Source organism: Impatiens glandulifera, chromosome 2, assembly GCF_907164915.1.
Source record: "Impatiens glandulifera chromosome 2, dImpGla2.1, whole genome shotgun sequence".
NCBI lineage: Eukaryota > Viridiplantae > Streptophyta > Magnoliopsida > Ericales > Balsaminaceae > Impatiens > Impatiens glandulifera.
The window spans coordinates 47,055,724-47,070,928 of record NC_061863.1 but is presented as its reverse complement, the minus strand read 5'-3'; the positions used below and the strand labels follow the sequence as shown (position 1 = coordinate 47,070,928).

Below are 15,205 nucleotides of genomic sequence, written 5' to 3'. Positions count from 1 at the left end.
CTCTTTGCACTCAATATTCATTTGGAAAAACATTATTTTAGGATTTAGATTCTTGTCTAATTTGAATCTAGATTACATCAGGTTTGTACATAATACTTGGATATAAATTAAAAAATTATTGATGCTTTCAAAAAATAAAAAGAAATGTTTAGAATGAAATAAATAGATTCTTAATTTATGCATATTTTCTTAGAAAAATATTATATTTTTAGTAACAATTGAAGTTATCTCTAATTTAATTTGATGATAGTAAGTGTAGAGCCAATGGTGCAAATAAAGATTTCTAATTTTTGTATCTATTAAAAAAAAATTGGTAAGTTTTGTATGCCTATTTTTCTTTTAACTCTTATTTAAATTCGTTTTAATGAAATTTTTGATCTCATAAATATTACTTTTTATGGGGAGATTATATATACTTTTCAATATATAGTGCAAAAATTTATGTATTCAAAATCATGAGTTCGTGTATTGTCGCCAAACAGTTTTTAAAAACATAAATTTTGAAGTATTTAATATTAAAAGAATATTACACATTTGCATTAGTTTGTAGAATTAAAAAAAAATATATTTCTATTATTATAATTTTCAGGAGAATAATTGAAAGAAAGTAAAGAAAAATCTGAAGAAAATGGAGAACATATCTTGGGCCAATGCTCTACTTTAACTTTTATATATGGTTCTACATTGTTGTTTGATTAGGACATTTCCTTGCTCAATTTATATTTCTATTAAATCAAAATTTTCTTTATCCACTCTCACTCATTGTCAAATTATTTTTCTTTTTAAGAATAAAGGAGAACTAACATGAAACTCCACATTCATGATCCCGTTTAAACTCAAAATGCTTTCAGATGAAATTGAACCTATGATTTCGGGTCTCTTAATTCGACTCTTGATTAAAGAAACAGTTTATATTATTTTTAGATTTTAGACTTATCTCATATATATATATATATATATTCAAAAATTATTTGTATATTTTCATCTGAACTGAAAATCTGAGAAAAAAATGTTGAGGAAAGATACAAAGTCCTTAATATTTCAGTTTTCAATTTGGTATGGAGAATTTCATTATTTTCATTGAAAAGTTTGCTTATAAGAATAAACTATAAACAAAAAGAAAATAATTTTATTTATTCATAAGTTTTGTGTATTTTGTATAGGAAATAATTAAAAACTCAATAAACAAAAAATTAATACATGTTAAGACCAAATTAATGATAAGATTTCAATATACAACTCAAAACACATGATTCACAACCCAAAACATGATACATCAAATTAAACTAAAACAAAAAGAAAGATATTCACATAAAGTAACAAAATGAATGACTTTAATGATAAGGATTCCTTTTCTTATTCAAATTTTGTAGTGCCCTTCCTTTTGTTGACCTTATCTTTTTATTAATTTTTTTTACCTTTTAGAGAAAATTATAATAGTTCTTTTTTGAGTTCGATCTTTCATGTGATAGCACCATACGAAATGCATTTACAAACTTATTTTTCAATAAAACACACAAATATTACTTAAATGTTAATTTGTTTATAAAGTAATAAAAGCAATAAAATATATAGTAATCAAGTATGATCAATTTTCACATCCTATTAGATTCATAGTTTAATAACTCCCTAGTGTTGAGTGATAACAATTTAAAATAAAAGATCAAATATCATAAATTTAATATAATTTTATTTAAGATATTTACTAAATTAATACTGAGTCAATCATGGATATAGATTTTGTGACGTGATTAATAATATTAATTTACATATATATATATATTTATAATATATTATTTAAATAAAATCATAAAGTTAAATTAAATATATCATAAAAGGTGGTAATTGTTATTATTATTTTTTTTTGTTAATAGTATAAATATGACATATTTTTGTTAATAGCATAAATATGAGTATTTTTTTTCCAAAGTAAGTACATATATAAACAACAAAAGAAAAAGTAGTTTACAAGTAAAAATGATAAGAAGTTGAAATTTAAAACTTTACACATTGGTTATTTTTTTTTTGTCTTACTTTATTTATATATATATTTATTGGCCAATGTGGGGACTTATAATTTGGGTGGGTCTGAAAAAATTATTGGTGCAGATTATAAATTTTTATTACTTTGAGAATTATAAAAAAATCAATAGTGAATTAAATTAAAATTTTAAAGGTTTATATCACATCTCCCCTTTTGTTTTTAGTGGGCCTAGGCTAGCCCATCTCAATTCTGACGTAAATCCTCCTCGGACGTATTCCGAAATAATTTATTTTTTACCGTAAAATGTGACATTATTATTTATTTTCGTTATTTTTTTTTTAATTTAATTCATTTTTTTAAATCTCCAATTCATACAAAAAAAAAAAAAATATTAAAAAAAATCCATCTGTTATAATATTCGTGTTAGTATTCTATAACCATCCTGATTATTTTTATCTGGAAAAAGAGAATATTTTTTTGGACAAAATTAGCGCCTTTTCTCTTCCCCTTGCCACCTACGTTTTCGTTATCCATTCCCCGTACTCCGTTCTCTTCGACTATCGTTCTTCAATCTCCATCGAAAGTTCAGACTGTATTCACTTCGCAAACATTGCTTCAAAGATGATAAACTCATTCATCCTTTGAACTACTTTCTTCGTGTATTGAGTGATGTTGTCTAACTTGCGACCTTCTATGATGTTTAGGAATCACATACACAAATGGTGCCCTTTGATGCATCAATGAAGAACGAACGAAGCGAAGAAGTGTAAGACAATGAATAAAAAGTTGTTTGACAAAGTTGAAAAATAACAAACAAGATTTAATAGTGTTTCAATTAGAACTATTGTAGAAGTTGAATGACTATGTTTTGTTTAAGTATCTTCATGCCTTAAAACGTTTAGAAACAGTCTCAAAATGTTTTAGAAACGTTTTGAAACTATGTTGATGTTGTTTATCTAAGTGTTAAAAATGTCATTCTCTGAAAACCAAAAATTACATGTTTTGAGTACTGCATTGTCATGTTGTATAAATTGCGTTGTCATGTTCTGAAAATGTCAATGTAATGTGATTTTAAACTATAAATTCGACTCTGTTTTGAGTTAGTCTTAGATTGAACTATGCAAAAATGTCTTAGTATTGTGTATAAGACGTTGTTGATATTGTTTAGGTAAGTTTCCAACTATCATTTTCTTAAGATTGGAATGTCATGTTCTCAAAACTGAATTGTTATGTTCTCAAAATTGGAATGTCATGTTCTGAAAACTGAATTGTCATGTTCTCAAACTGAAATGTTATGTTCTCAAAACTGGAATGTCATGTCTTTTCATAATTATACGATGATGTCTAACCGTTCAAATCTTTTTTATTGTAGTGCAAATGTATCTAAGATGAAGCTTTTTCCACCTCCCGCTTCTTCCAAGAAACAAAAAGCAAGGAAACTATTTATTATAAACATCCGAACTTTGCCAAAAGGCCTTTATAAACTTGTTCGAAAACTCTCAGACGTTCAAAAAGAGGCTGTAAAGGCCATCAGTTTCGGCTCCTTCTTGTCATTGGGTATCTCAAAATGCCATTTCGAACTATCCCGTCACCTCTTGAGCACATTCGATACTAGAAGAAGTGCTCTGATTCTAAGAAACAAGGAGACATTAAGAATCGACGAAGAGGATATTTAGTGTGTACTGAACCACCCCAAAGGTGACGTCAAAATAACAAAGTCGAATTAACAAAACTCTAATGGACCCGAGTACCTCTAAATGCTGAGGGCTTGGAGGAGATGATGGAGGCGAGTGATAATAGATAATCTCCTACAAATCTCTCGATGATAGAGAGAATTATAACAAACACAAATGCAAATGGTGACTTCAAACGCAACTTCGTTGTATACGTCGTCTCCAACTTTATGTGAACAACACAAAATTCATAATATTCAGGTCAAATGTTTTCAAAAGCGGATTCAGTACAATAGTCTACCACATTTGTTTTATTTTCTTCCCTTTTTGGGAATTTTTAATGAAATGACGTTAAGTCGTTTTTCCAAAAAAATTAAATTCATAATACATGTAAACAACAACTCTTGTTCTTAAAATTAGTAATTTAATGTTATGAATATTGCGTTGTCATTTTAAGAATACTGTATTGTCATGTTATGAATATTGCATAGTCATGTTATGAATATTGCATTGTCATGTTATGAATACTACGTTGTCATGTTATAAATACTGCATTGTTATGTTATAAATACTTCATTGTCTTGTGAAAATTGAATTGTCATGTTATAAATATTGTATTATTATGTTGTGAAAACTTAATTTTCATGTTGTTTAAACCAAATGCTCTTGTATTCAAAATTATAAGTTAATTTTTTTTAAAATCATTAATGGATGTTAATAGACTAAAGGACCTGAACTGGTGCAAGTTCACACTATATAGACTTGTTGATAGTGTGAAAAAATGGTAGGCAAACGAAGCCTCATATTACCACAGATCACTCACGTTCTTATTGGTAATTGATTTATTTATGCACATATAATAACATTTCTTTTTTGTAGACACTTTACATTTATTTTTAAGTTATGCTATATGAACATTGTAACAAATTGTACAGTAAGATAAAATACAAGAGACAGTTCCTCATCTTGTCATGTTGGGATGATAAGATGATATATGAGAGAATACATATCAAAGAAGGACTGCGAGTGTTCAGTCTAGGGAGAGTGGTTGATAGGATTGCACTCCTAGCCATGGAGAATGAGCTTCAACCCGAGTCCTTAAATTCAAGTGTTGGTGCTGCATGAAAGAGAATGACAGATGCAACACTCTAGTTGTCAAGGGCTATAGAAGAGATGGAAGATGTAACAAAAAACTTAACGAAAATCTCAACCTTCTACGAGGGCCGAGGCAACCAACAATACTTCATATGTTGAATCGTGTATCCAACCCTTGATCCACACAATCATACGGAGTGACATGGTGAACTTTTTTTTTTCCTAAAGAGGCTTAAAAAAAGAAACTAATCAAAGAGCCGACAATCAAGGTGACCTCAATAGTCATTTTCCACCACCTCAAAAGTCCTCATCCACACCAATTGAGCCCTACCAAACTACTCCAATCGAGTCCCATCAACTTCTCTATCAATGCCTAAGCCTGAGGAATCTATCAATACACGAGTCTCTTTCTGTGGAAATGTCTAATCATCTTGCAAAACCAGCTACATCGAAGAGATCTCCTCGTCCAAGGAGAAAACTGTCCACACTATCGACGAGATTGAGATCTCCATATATTACAAAAATCGGCAAAGAAGTTACTCAATTGAGGGTCACAAATAAAACTAATGCCGATCTAGTTTTCGATGAAGAGTAGGATTTAAATGAGACCCTGTACTCAAACAATAACACGAGCCTATCACGGAGGGAGTTGTAGACAACAAAGCCTGTGACTAGAAGACATGATTATCGATTCCTAGGAAATGGAAATGAACATAAATGCACAAAATCAACCCAACATTTGCAAACGACAGATCTTCTTCTCAACCATACACAATATAAGCTATACTCCAAATGTCATTTCTTTGTTGCACCTATGTTTCTAGCACATTCTCATGATCCACAGTCCCTCCTTGAATATGAAGACACTTTATATAATGATTCACTAACCAATGAACTTAAGTCATTCAGAATTACTACACTTTGAGAACTCGATCAAACAGACCTTGTAAGTGTTCTTATAAAGATGCTCTATCATGTTTATAAAACAACGTTGTCATTTTATAAAATTGTTGTCATGTTTATAAAACTGCATTGTCATGTGCAATAAACTAAATTGTCATGTTTATTAAATTGCGTTCATTTGTCTAAAACTAAATTGTCATGTTTATTAAACTGCGTTATTATGTGTCTAAAACTAAATTGTCATGTTTTTTGTGTGCAAATTTTTGTGCTTTTATGTGCAAGCTCTCATTTTTTCTTGGCCGTATATAACAGAAACAAACAAGAAAGTGAAATAATTGACAATAAGACAGTCCTGGAGGGTATTACCTCCGATGACAAATTTGGGTAGGTTTTGAAGATACTTAAGAAGCTTATGTTTTGTTTTTGCGCTTATTGGAGTCTCCCATAGCTCATATGCTCTCCATGTATAAGCTGAAAGTTCTTACAATGCCATGATAAGATAATACGAACTATAACGATTGTGAAGTGTACCTCAAGCATCATATGGAGACTTATTACATGGGCGATGCGAATAATTGGGAGTGTATCATCACGTTTGGAAATGCAAAGAAAAAACTTCATTGGTTGATGATCCATTACATTTCCTGAATCATTCACTCAAAGAGAAATAATCTCAAGGCGCAACTGACACACTTAATGTTTATTAAACATCAATGCCATGCTTTTTTCCACACACCACAAACTGTCTCTAAAATGTAAACAATAATGTAGTCAGTTTGACACGTCATGTTTCTTAAACTGAAATGTCATATTTATTAAACTGGAATTTCATGCTTCTTAAACTGAAACGTCATGTTTATTAAACTAGAATTCTATCTCAACACATAACTTTATCTTTTCAAATATCTAAATATATTACAACATATAACATGTTCATACAACTACTATCTTTATTGAATGTTGTCACCACATGTATTATCTTCAAGAAATATTGTATCGGATACATGATAAAGTTGAGAAAATAAATGTGATGTGAAGGAAATTTGAGTCGAGACTGGATTATTCCATTATTGTTGCGTTGATAATGAATCATGCACTATTGCGGTTACTGTCACCGAATTTGCCTAAAACAAAATAACGAAAATTGAGTTATAAGCACAACATGACAATGTATTATAAACAACATGACAATGCAATATAAACAACATGACATTGCAATATTCACAACTTTATAATGTAGTTTATACAACATGACAATATAGAATAAACAACATGACAATGCAGTTTGAGAAATATGACAATGCGGTATAAACAACATGACAATGCATAAACTAACCTTATTTTGAGCCTTGTAGCCGATTTATTCATAACTTTTTTAGTGACAAATGGTTTCTATTTTGTTGGTGGTTGACCTTCGGACCTTACTCTCACGGAAGAGTGAATCATTTTTTCTGTTGGTACAAAAACTGTTGATATACGAGTTATCAGTGTAGAAGTTATTGTCGAATCTATCATAAATTTTTCATTCATGTCTTTCAACACTTCAGCCAAAATAGAAGTATTATCTTCAGATTTTATTGCAAGCTGTTGGACCTCTTGCATCATTAAAGTTAGATAGTTATAACGATTTTTCACTCTCACATACATCAAAATCAAAAATATTAGTGATACTTTGATAACCTCCCTTCAAATCTTTACGTTAGTGGTCAAAGATATAATTCACGGACACCTAATTCATTTTCATTCTTTTCAAAACTGCCAAAATATGCCTACGCAAAAGTCCTCTAAACTCAAACATTTGACAGTTTTCAAAACTCTCCACCGAGGTGTAGTGTACCTTGAATGAAATATCTCTCAAATGTTCTCCATGAATTCCAAGAATGGTCTCCAATAATCTAAATATAGTAGTTGTCCCATCGTCTTCAACTACGGAGGTGTCGCAAAACATCAACCCTATGATTCATTCTAGAAAAACTTAAAATTTTCGTTAGTATATACACTTTAAAATTGCATTTTTAAGGCATAGCCACTAACAATTGGAATTGTGAAATTAAAAGACTAAAAATCCAGTTTCTTTTCCTTCTCTATATTATTCTTCATTGCTTTGTCATATTGCTCAACAAACTATTTTAAGGATGTTTTCGAATGAACTAAGTCATCAAAAAAACATTCATACTTTCACTTCTTTGCGATGTTGACATGCCTACCTAGAAGTAGTATTTAACATACAAATCAATCCATTTAAATCGTTCAACGTGCAAGAAGTTTAGTCAATCATTGTCTTCCAACTAAAACTCCTTTATCATTTTCGTCAAATTCTCTTCACACTGCTCAATTGTGATTGAGTTATAGACAATGTTCTTCAATGTCTTTTTTATACTTTTATATTGAACGTGAGTATCCAATTTTGCAGGGAGTTTCTTTATGATATGCCAAAGACAATAACGATGATTGATGATCGAAAACACCTTTTTAATAACAATGACCATTGATCGACATTTGTTAATGATTATTATCTTTGGAGCACGTCCATGCATAAATGTTAATCTGGTGTTAAAAAGCCAAGTAAATGGTTTTGAATCCTCATTAAATAGTAAGCGACATCTTAGAAAAAATAGACTATCCATGATGATTAATACTAACAAAAGGAGCAAAATGAATTACATAACGGTTTGTCAAAGGTGACGACATCCGATTATTTGTTATTGTTATGGAAGACCTTTCTAGAATGATGATGTTTGCCGAAAATGCGGGTTTATTTCGTGGGATGGAGTGCGGTGCGAGACGATCTATGTTTTATATGTCTCACTTATTATTTGCAGATGACACTCTTTGCATGATTCAGGCTACTAAGGGAAATGTCAAACACGTTCGTGATATTCTTTGGTTATTTGGAGCATGTTTGAGACTGCATTTTAATTTATATAAGTCTGATAACTATTTCTCTAATTTAGTTTCTTCTAGGAGAAAGATTAGATTAACATGTATTATGTGATTTAAAATTGGTAAATTTTGTCTATGTATCTTGGGTTCCCACTAGGGACTAAAGCTAACTCCAAATCTTCTTGGGACCCGATCATCAATAAGATGAAGAGGAAGCTTTCCATTTGAAAAAGAAAGATAATTTTTAAGGGAGGTCATTTAGTCCTTATCAAGAACGTTCTTTCTTCAATGTCAACTTATATGATGTCTCCTTTTGTCCTCCCAAAGTGTGTGACCGTGAAGATGGAGAGAATTATGTGTAATTCTTATGAGGATCGCCTGATTCTTAATTTTCTCATTTAGTGAGTTGTGATAAGGTTAAATTAATAAAAGAGCATGGAGGACTGGAAATCCACGATCTTGTTTCTTTTAATAAAGCCTTATTATCCAAATAGTGTAGTAGATTTAAATCTGAGCAAGAGAGTATTTGAGATAAATTGATTAAATGTAAATGTGGTAATGACAAGTCTGGTTGGGTTCACCAAGAATTTTTATAGACCCATGGAATACAACATTTAAGGTGGTATTAATATTATGTGGAAGGTTTATCCGGAGCATTCAATTTTTATTGTGGGTGATGGAAGTTCGATTAGTTTTTGAGACGACACTTGTGTGGTGGTAAATGTTTGACGAAAGATTTTACCGAGCTTGCTTCTATTTCTATTTGTAGAGATGCATTAGTCAAAGATATGTTTGACATTCGATCTAGTGATTTTGCTAGCCGTATCAGATATAGAAGAAGATTGAACAGTGATGAAAGCATGTCCGATAGACTTTTGTTCATGGTTAGAAATAAGGGGTTAAACATGTCTTCTCGAGATTCTATGCGGCGATATGATCTGAATAACTTTCATGTGGAACATTGTTATACTTTGTTCAATAAAGTTAGCCCGATTGATCTTTGTTGGGAAAATTTATGGGAGTCTAATATGCATATCAGATGAGTATTATTCATGGCAAAATTCTCACCGACAATAGATGTATGAAAAATGCATGATTATTGTGAGTCGTTGTCGTATGTGTTATAAAGAGGTTGAGACGACTTCTCATTTACTCTTACACTGTCACGTCGGAGATTAGATCTAGAAAATCTGTGGATTCGTGTGAAGATCTTATTGCTCTTCTTGAAAATTTTTAAGTTAATTAATTATTTTAATGTATTCAATTTGTACATAATTTTTTTTCATGCTATGCGTTTATCGTTGTGCTTAAACAATTTTTTATTAAATGAATTATTTTAAAAAAAAAATTAAAAAATATTCAATATTTAAATAACTATTTTTTAATAAAGAAAATATATATGATAATTATCTAAATTATGTGTTGCATTAAGTAAATGATATATCATTTTATATCTATAACCTTCTAACATAATTAATGTGTTTTTAGTGATATAAATTATGGATTAACTAGAGGATTGAGAACTTATATACAAAACTTATACGGGCATAAAATTATAAATTAAATTCAATAATCACAAATAGTTTAATGGTTAAAGTATTCACATTTCAATCTTAAGATAAGGGTTCGAGTATCTGTTTATACATATTTTAGAGGGGCTATTATAAAGATTAAACTGTTAATTATGGTGGTATATGTGAGTAAAAATTTGAGGGATTAAGAGAATAGTCGAAATTTAGAGAGAGTATTATAAAGATTAAAACAACAATGATGGTATATGTGGTTGCAAATTTGAGGATTAAGGGAATGATAGTTCAAACTGAGAGGGATAATGCATGTTTGAAAGGATGGTATATGTGAGTCTGAATTTAAGGAATGGGGTAACCATAGTTCAAATTGAGAGAGTGATTTATGCCCTAAATATATAATTTCGCATTCATAACCTTCTAACTTAATTAATGTGTTTTAGTGATAAAAATTATGGATTAACCAAATGATCAAGAACTTATATATATATTATATATATATATATAATTATTAATTGAATTCAACCATCATAATTAATTAAGCGATGAAAATGTTAATATTTCAAACTTAAATTAGAGTTCGAGTCGAGATGATAGAATTTTAGGTGTATTATAAACTTTAAAATGACAATGATGATTGTAGGTGTGAATTGCAAATTTTGGGATGAAGGGAATGATGGTTCAAATTGAGTGTGATGCATATGAATTTCATATGACGGTATATGTGAGCCCGAATTTTAGAGATAATTAAATGATAGTTTAAATTAAGAGAGTGATTTATGACCTAAATATATTATTTCGCATTCATAACTTTTAACTTAATTAATATGTTTTTATTGAAAAATTATGAATTAATTGAATGATCAAGAGCTTTTATACCATATATATATATATATATAATTATAAATTGTATTAACCGATATAAATGATTAAGTGGAAAAAATATTTGTTTAAGTACGGTAAACTTAAACCTATTATATTATTTAACAAAATAATATACTTTTAATTTATATGTGTATATAATTATTTAATTATTTGATTTTTTTTTCTATTTTACAATTAATTTTTAACATATAATATTTATCAATTTAATTGAATATTTATGAAATGATTTTTGAAACATTTTATCTTGATTATTAATTTGAAAATAAATTTTTTATTTTAAAAATTGTAATATAAAATATGATGTTTACGATTAATTATCTGGAAAGCAAATTGACTATGCTGATATATATTAACAATGAAACGTTGTAAAACAAAACACAGTAGTCACTTTAATGATAAGCATTATTCAAATTTTGAGTGCCCTTACATTTGTGTAAAAACAACTTTATTAATCTAATTAAAACTATGTTTGTTCTATTTCTATATATGATCGATCCATCTAAGTGAGTGAGTGAGAGTGAGAATGAGAGAGTCTTACATTCCACTATATACATCCTTCAGCTAGATAAGCTGATCTTGATCTTGTTTTTATTTTTTATTTTTTTCTTTCTTGTCGCGCGGCATCAAAATCAATGGCATCAAATGTCCAAAGTGTTTGTTATTATCTCTTGATGATTACATGGATGTCGCTGCTGGTGCTACAGAATCACCATTTGGTTGATTCCGCAACGCCGGAAGAGGAAAAGAAAGCCCTTTACACTCTCTTCCAAAATACCAAACACAAACCAGAAGTTAATTGGACTGCTGACACACCCAACGTTTGCAATTGGGTCGGAGTCACCTGCTACGACACTAACCAGGTCAAGTATCTTATGTTCCCACAAAAAGGTTTCATTGGTCAGATCGAAGATAAAACCATCGGTATGTAAATGAAATAAACATGAATTAACTATGCAAACATGTTTTAACCTTGGTGTAAAAAACAGGTTTATTGAGTAACATTCGAGTACTGAGTCTCCCGAACAATGGTTTCTTGGGCACTCTTCCATCGGACTTTTCAAACCTACAACTGCTGAGGACACTAATCCTGCGGAACAACAAATTTTCTGGGAATTTTCCCATTGTAATCACCCAGTTAAAGCGGTTGAAATTCGTAGATCTAGCAGGAAATAGCTTTTTCGGAAAGATTCCATGTGAAATCCAAAATATGACCAGTCTCCTATACCTACGACTCGATAACAATAATTTTACAGGTATTCTACCTGGACTTCATCTCCGTAACTCGGCTAATTTCAGTGTGGCAAACAACAACATCACTGGGACTGTTCCCACCACCCTCTCCCACTTGCCAGTCCAAGCCTTCACCGGAAACCCTCTAATGTGTGGCAAGCCTCAATCGTTGCAGTTTCCATCGCCATCGCCGTCTCCGTCGTCTCCGTCGTCTCCGTCTCCATCGCCGTCTCCGTCTCCCTCGCCATCGCCATGCATCTCTATCAGGCCGTCGTACTGCCCTGCCTTAATGTCCTCTCATCGGAATCATCCCAAGGTCACCACCACCCTTCCAACGTCGGGAGGACCTGCCGCTCTACATACTCGACATTATTATTATAATATATGTGTATTTACTTTTATTTATTTTATTTGAATGTAAACTTTAATGCTTTAATATTTAAGTGCTTTCAAAGTAGCTTAGGGGCTTTTTAATTAGACAGAGGTTATTTTATTTATTTATTTATTTTTAAAAACGACTCAGCGTAATTTCATAAAAAATCTCAAAAACGGGAAAAAAGACACGAGTGTAAGAGAACTTGGAACTTTTTTTCACGTTCCCGCAAGTGCGTCAAAATCCGATACTATGTCTCTCTATAATTCTTCAACACTTCTGCGGGTTCTGCCATAGACTCTTGCAAAGAGGTGTTTGTTATTTTTTAGTAGGTTTGAGACTTTGAGTGTTAGGATTTATGTATATGTTTTACTTTGATAGTATTGAATAAGAGAACAACATATAAGAATGAAGTCTCGTAACTGGAGTGCATTAACTCATGGTTTATTGGGAAGAATGTCAATTTTGTTAACAAAGTTGGAACGAGGTGTCAATGTTATTTACAAATTCGCAAAATTCTATTTTTTTATATAAAGTTGTCAAAATGTGTCAAAAATAAATAAAATAACGGAAGCCATTTAATGGGGTTAAATTTGTATCCACGTGACATCCACTTATTTATTATATATATATTTTTTAGAGTTTTTTTTTATTTCAAACGAACCTAAGTCTAAAATAAATAAATAAAATTCCTTTATTTTTTACAGACCTAATCTACTCAATTCCTTTCCATTCCTCGACAGCCGTCTCGCCCAATCCTCATCAGCCGTCGGACCTCTTCACCAGCAACCGCCGTCCGCCGACCTCTTCACCAGCAACCTTCGTTTGTCGACCTCTTCACCAACAGTCCCCGTCGACGCTCTCTCCACAACAACCGTCGCAAACATTCTCTGCCGCAACCCTAATATGGGCGAATTGAAGACTAAAGTGAAGGAACTTAAGATGAAGATTCAAATATTGAAAGTTGTGAATCAATTCTTAACGATGAATTATCATTTTATTTTGTATTGTATTATCTATTATGAAAGACCTATGTTGAAGTATTATGTTAGATTTGTCTCTTTATCCTCATTTCAAGAACAACTAATTGAAATGCAGAAGATTTATGTATGTTTGAATCCCTATAGAGACCAAAACTCTGGTGCAAACAGATTTATGTGTTTATATTGTGTGCTTGATCTCTCGAATTATGGAGTTTTCTAATAGCACTTAGATTTGTGGTCAAGATTGGTTAGAGAATAGTAATTGAGTTAGTGGGTAATTTTTTAGGAATAATTATTTTCACCATACACATCTGCTGAAAATGTTATGTCTTTAAGCATTTCAAAACAACACCCCCTTCCAAGTCCTAAAAACTTTGCAGAATCAAATCGAGTATAATATATAGTTTTCTCCTCTTAAGTTGGTTGTTGGCTTCTTAGTTAGTGATTCCAAGTCCTAACTTTGCTCTAACTTCGGCATATATTTTTGGACCTATGGATTTTCCTTAATTGAATCATTTTGTCAAGAAGTCTAATATCTAGTTTTATTTTTTATGACCCCTTTTCATTTTTCTAGCCTCAATGACCTCATGTTGGAGTTGCAACAAGAGCATAAGTTCTAGTTGAGGATATGTTTAGTGTTGCCATTCTAATATTATAAAAGATATTAGGTGATATGTGGAAACCTTTTTTGTGCTGCTTTTTCTAACCTAGAATTTCCTTTACTTAAAGTTCATTTATGCAACTTAGTTTCCAATCTAATATTTATACTTGAAATGAAATATGTTAATCCACAATAGAGAAATCTGAACCTGAAATTAAGCCACCAAAATAGTATAACCAAGAAATACCAAATTCAAACAAAACTATCAATATAGTATAACCAAGAAATACTAAATTCAAACAAAACTATCAAAATAGTATAACCAAGAAATACCAAATTCAAACAAAACCAACAAAATAGGCTTCTCCGAAATACCAAATTCAAACAAAACCACCAAAATAGGCTTCTCTAAAGCTGAGTTCACAATAAGAATTTTTTTAACCAAGATAAGACCAACAGTAGTAGAAGATAGAGAAGAACTTCAGTATCACCAAAAATACATAATGCTTATAAAAGAACATAATATAACAGTAATTTATACTAGTTTGTTTTTCCCCAAAAATTTTCTTCTTATTTCTCTAACTGCAGTTTGAAGTTGATTACTTGAAATTGCAGGAACAATTCTCCACATTAAACCAGGTGGCCTAATTCTATGATTTATCTCAGTTGCACCAACAGTAACAGGTACAGTTGAACTAATACTTGTACCTGCACCTTAACCAACAAACAAATGAATTATTTATAAATGATTTTGCTATATTAATATGTTAAAAATAATACCTAGCTATAATATTTTGTAGTAGAATAGAGAATCTTCCTTGAATATTTGCTTGAGAAGATGGACATTAGGAGGATTGTCCTTGATATGATTGACCTTGGGAGGATTGTCCTTGAGATGATTGACCTGCATAATTAAAAAAATGAACTCAACACATTCATAACATACAAAATTTGTTTTAAATAATACAACGTACCTGCATTGTCTCTCGGAGGAGCACTAACTATGCCACCAAAATTATTTATGCATCCTTTCTTATTATGACCTTCTTGTCCACACTTACTACAATGC

General features: G+C 30.8%; 1 protein-coding gene across 1 annotated transcript; it reads left to right on the top strand.

Annotated features, from left to right (window-relative positions):
- Positions 1-11,581: 11,581 nt before the first annotated feature.
- On the top strand, positions 11,582-14,784 carry LOC124924752 (probable inactive receptor kinase At2g26730). Its single transcript, XM_047464746.1, has 3 exons — positions 11,582-11,870; positions 11,936-12,567; positions 14,725-14,784. Exons 1-3 carry the CDS (start codon positions 11,582-11,584, stop codon positions 14,782-14,784), a joined length of 981 nt encoding a protein of 326 aa, XP_047320702.1.
- Positions 14,785-15,205: the final 421 nt, after the last annotated feature.

Excerpts from the sequence above, each read along its gene's own strand:
- LOC124924752 (XM_047464746.1), top strand. The coding sequence starts at position 11,582 with ATGGCATCAAATGTCCAAAGTGTTTGTTATTATCTCTTGATGATTACA. Across the intron at positions 11,871-11,935 it reads GATCGAAGATAAAACCATCG|GTTTATTGAGTAACATTCGA; the intron begins GTATGTAAATGA and ends TGTAAAAAACAG. Across the intron at positions 12,568-14,724 it reads ATTATTATTATAATATATGT|TTTGAAGTTGATTACTTGAA; the intron begins GTATTTACTTTT and ends CTCTAACTGCAG.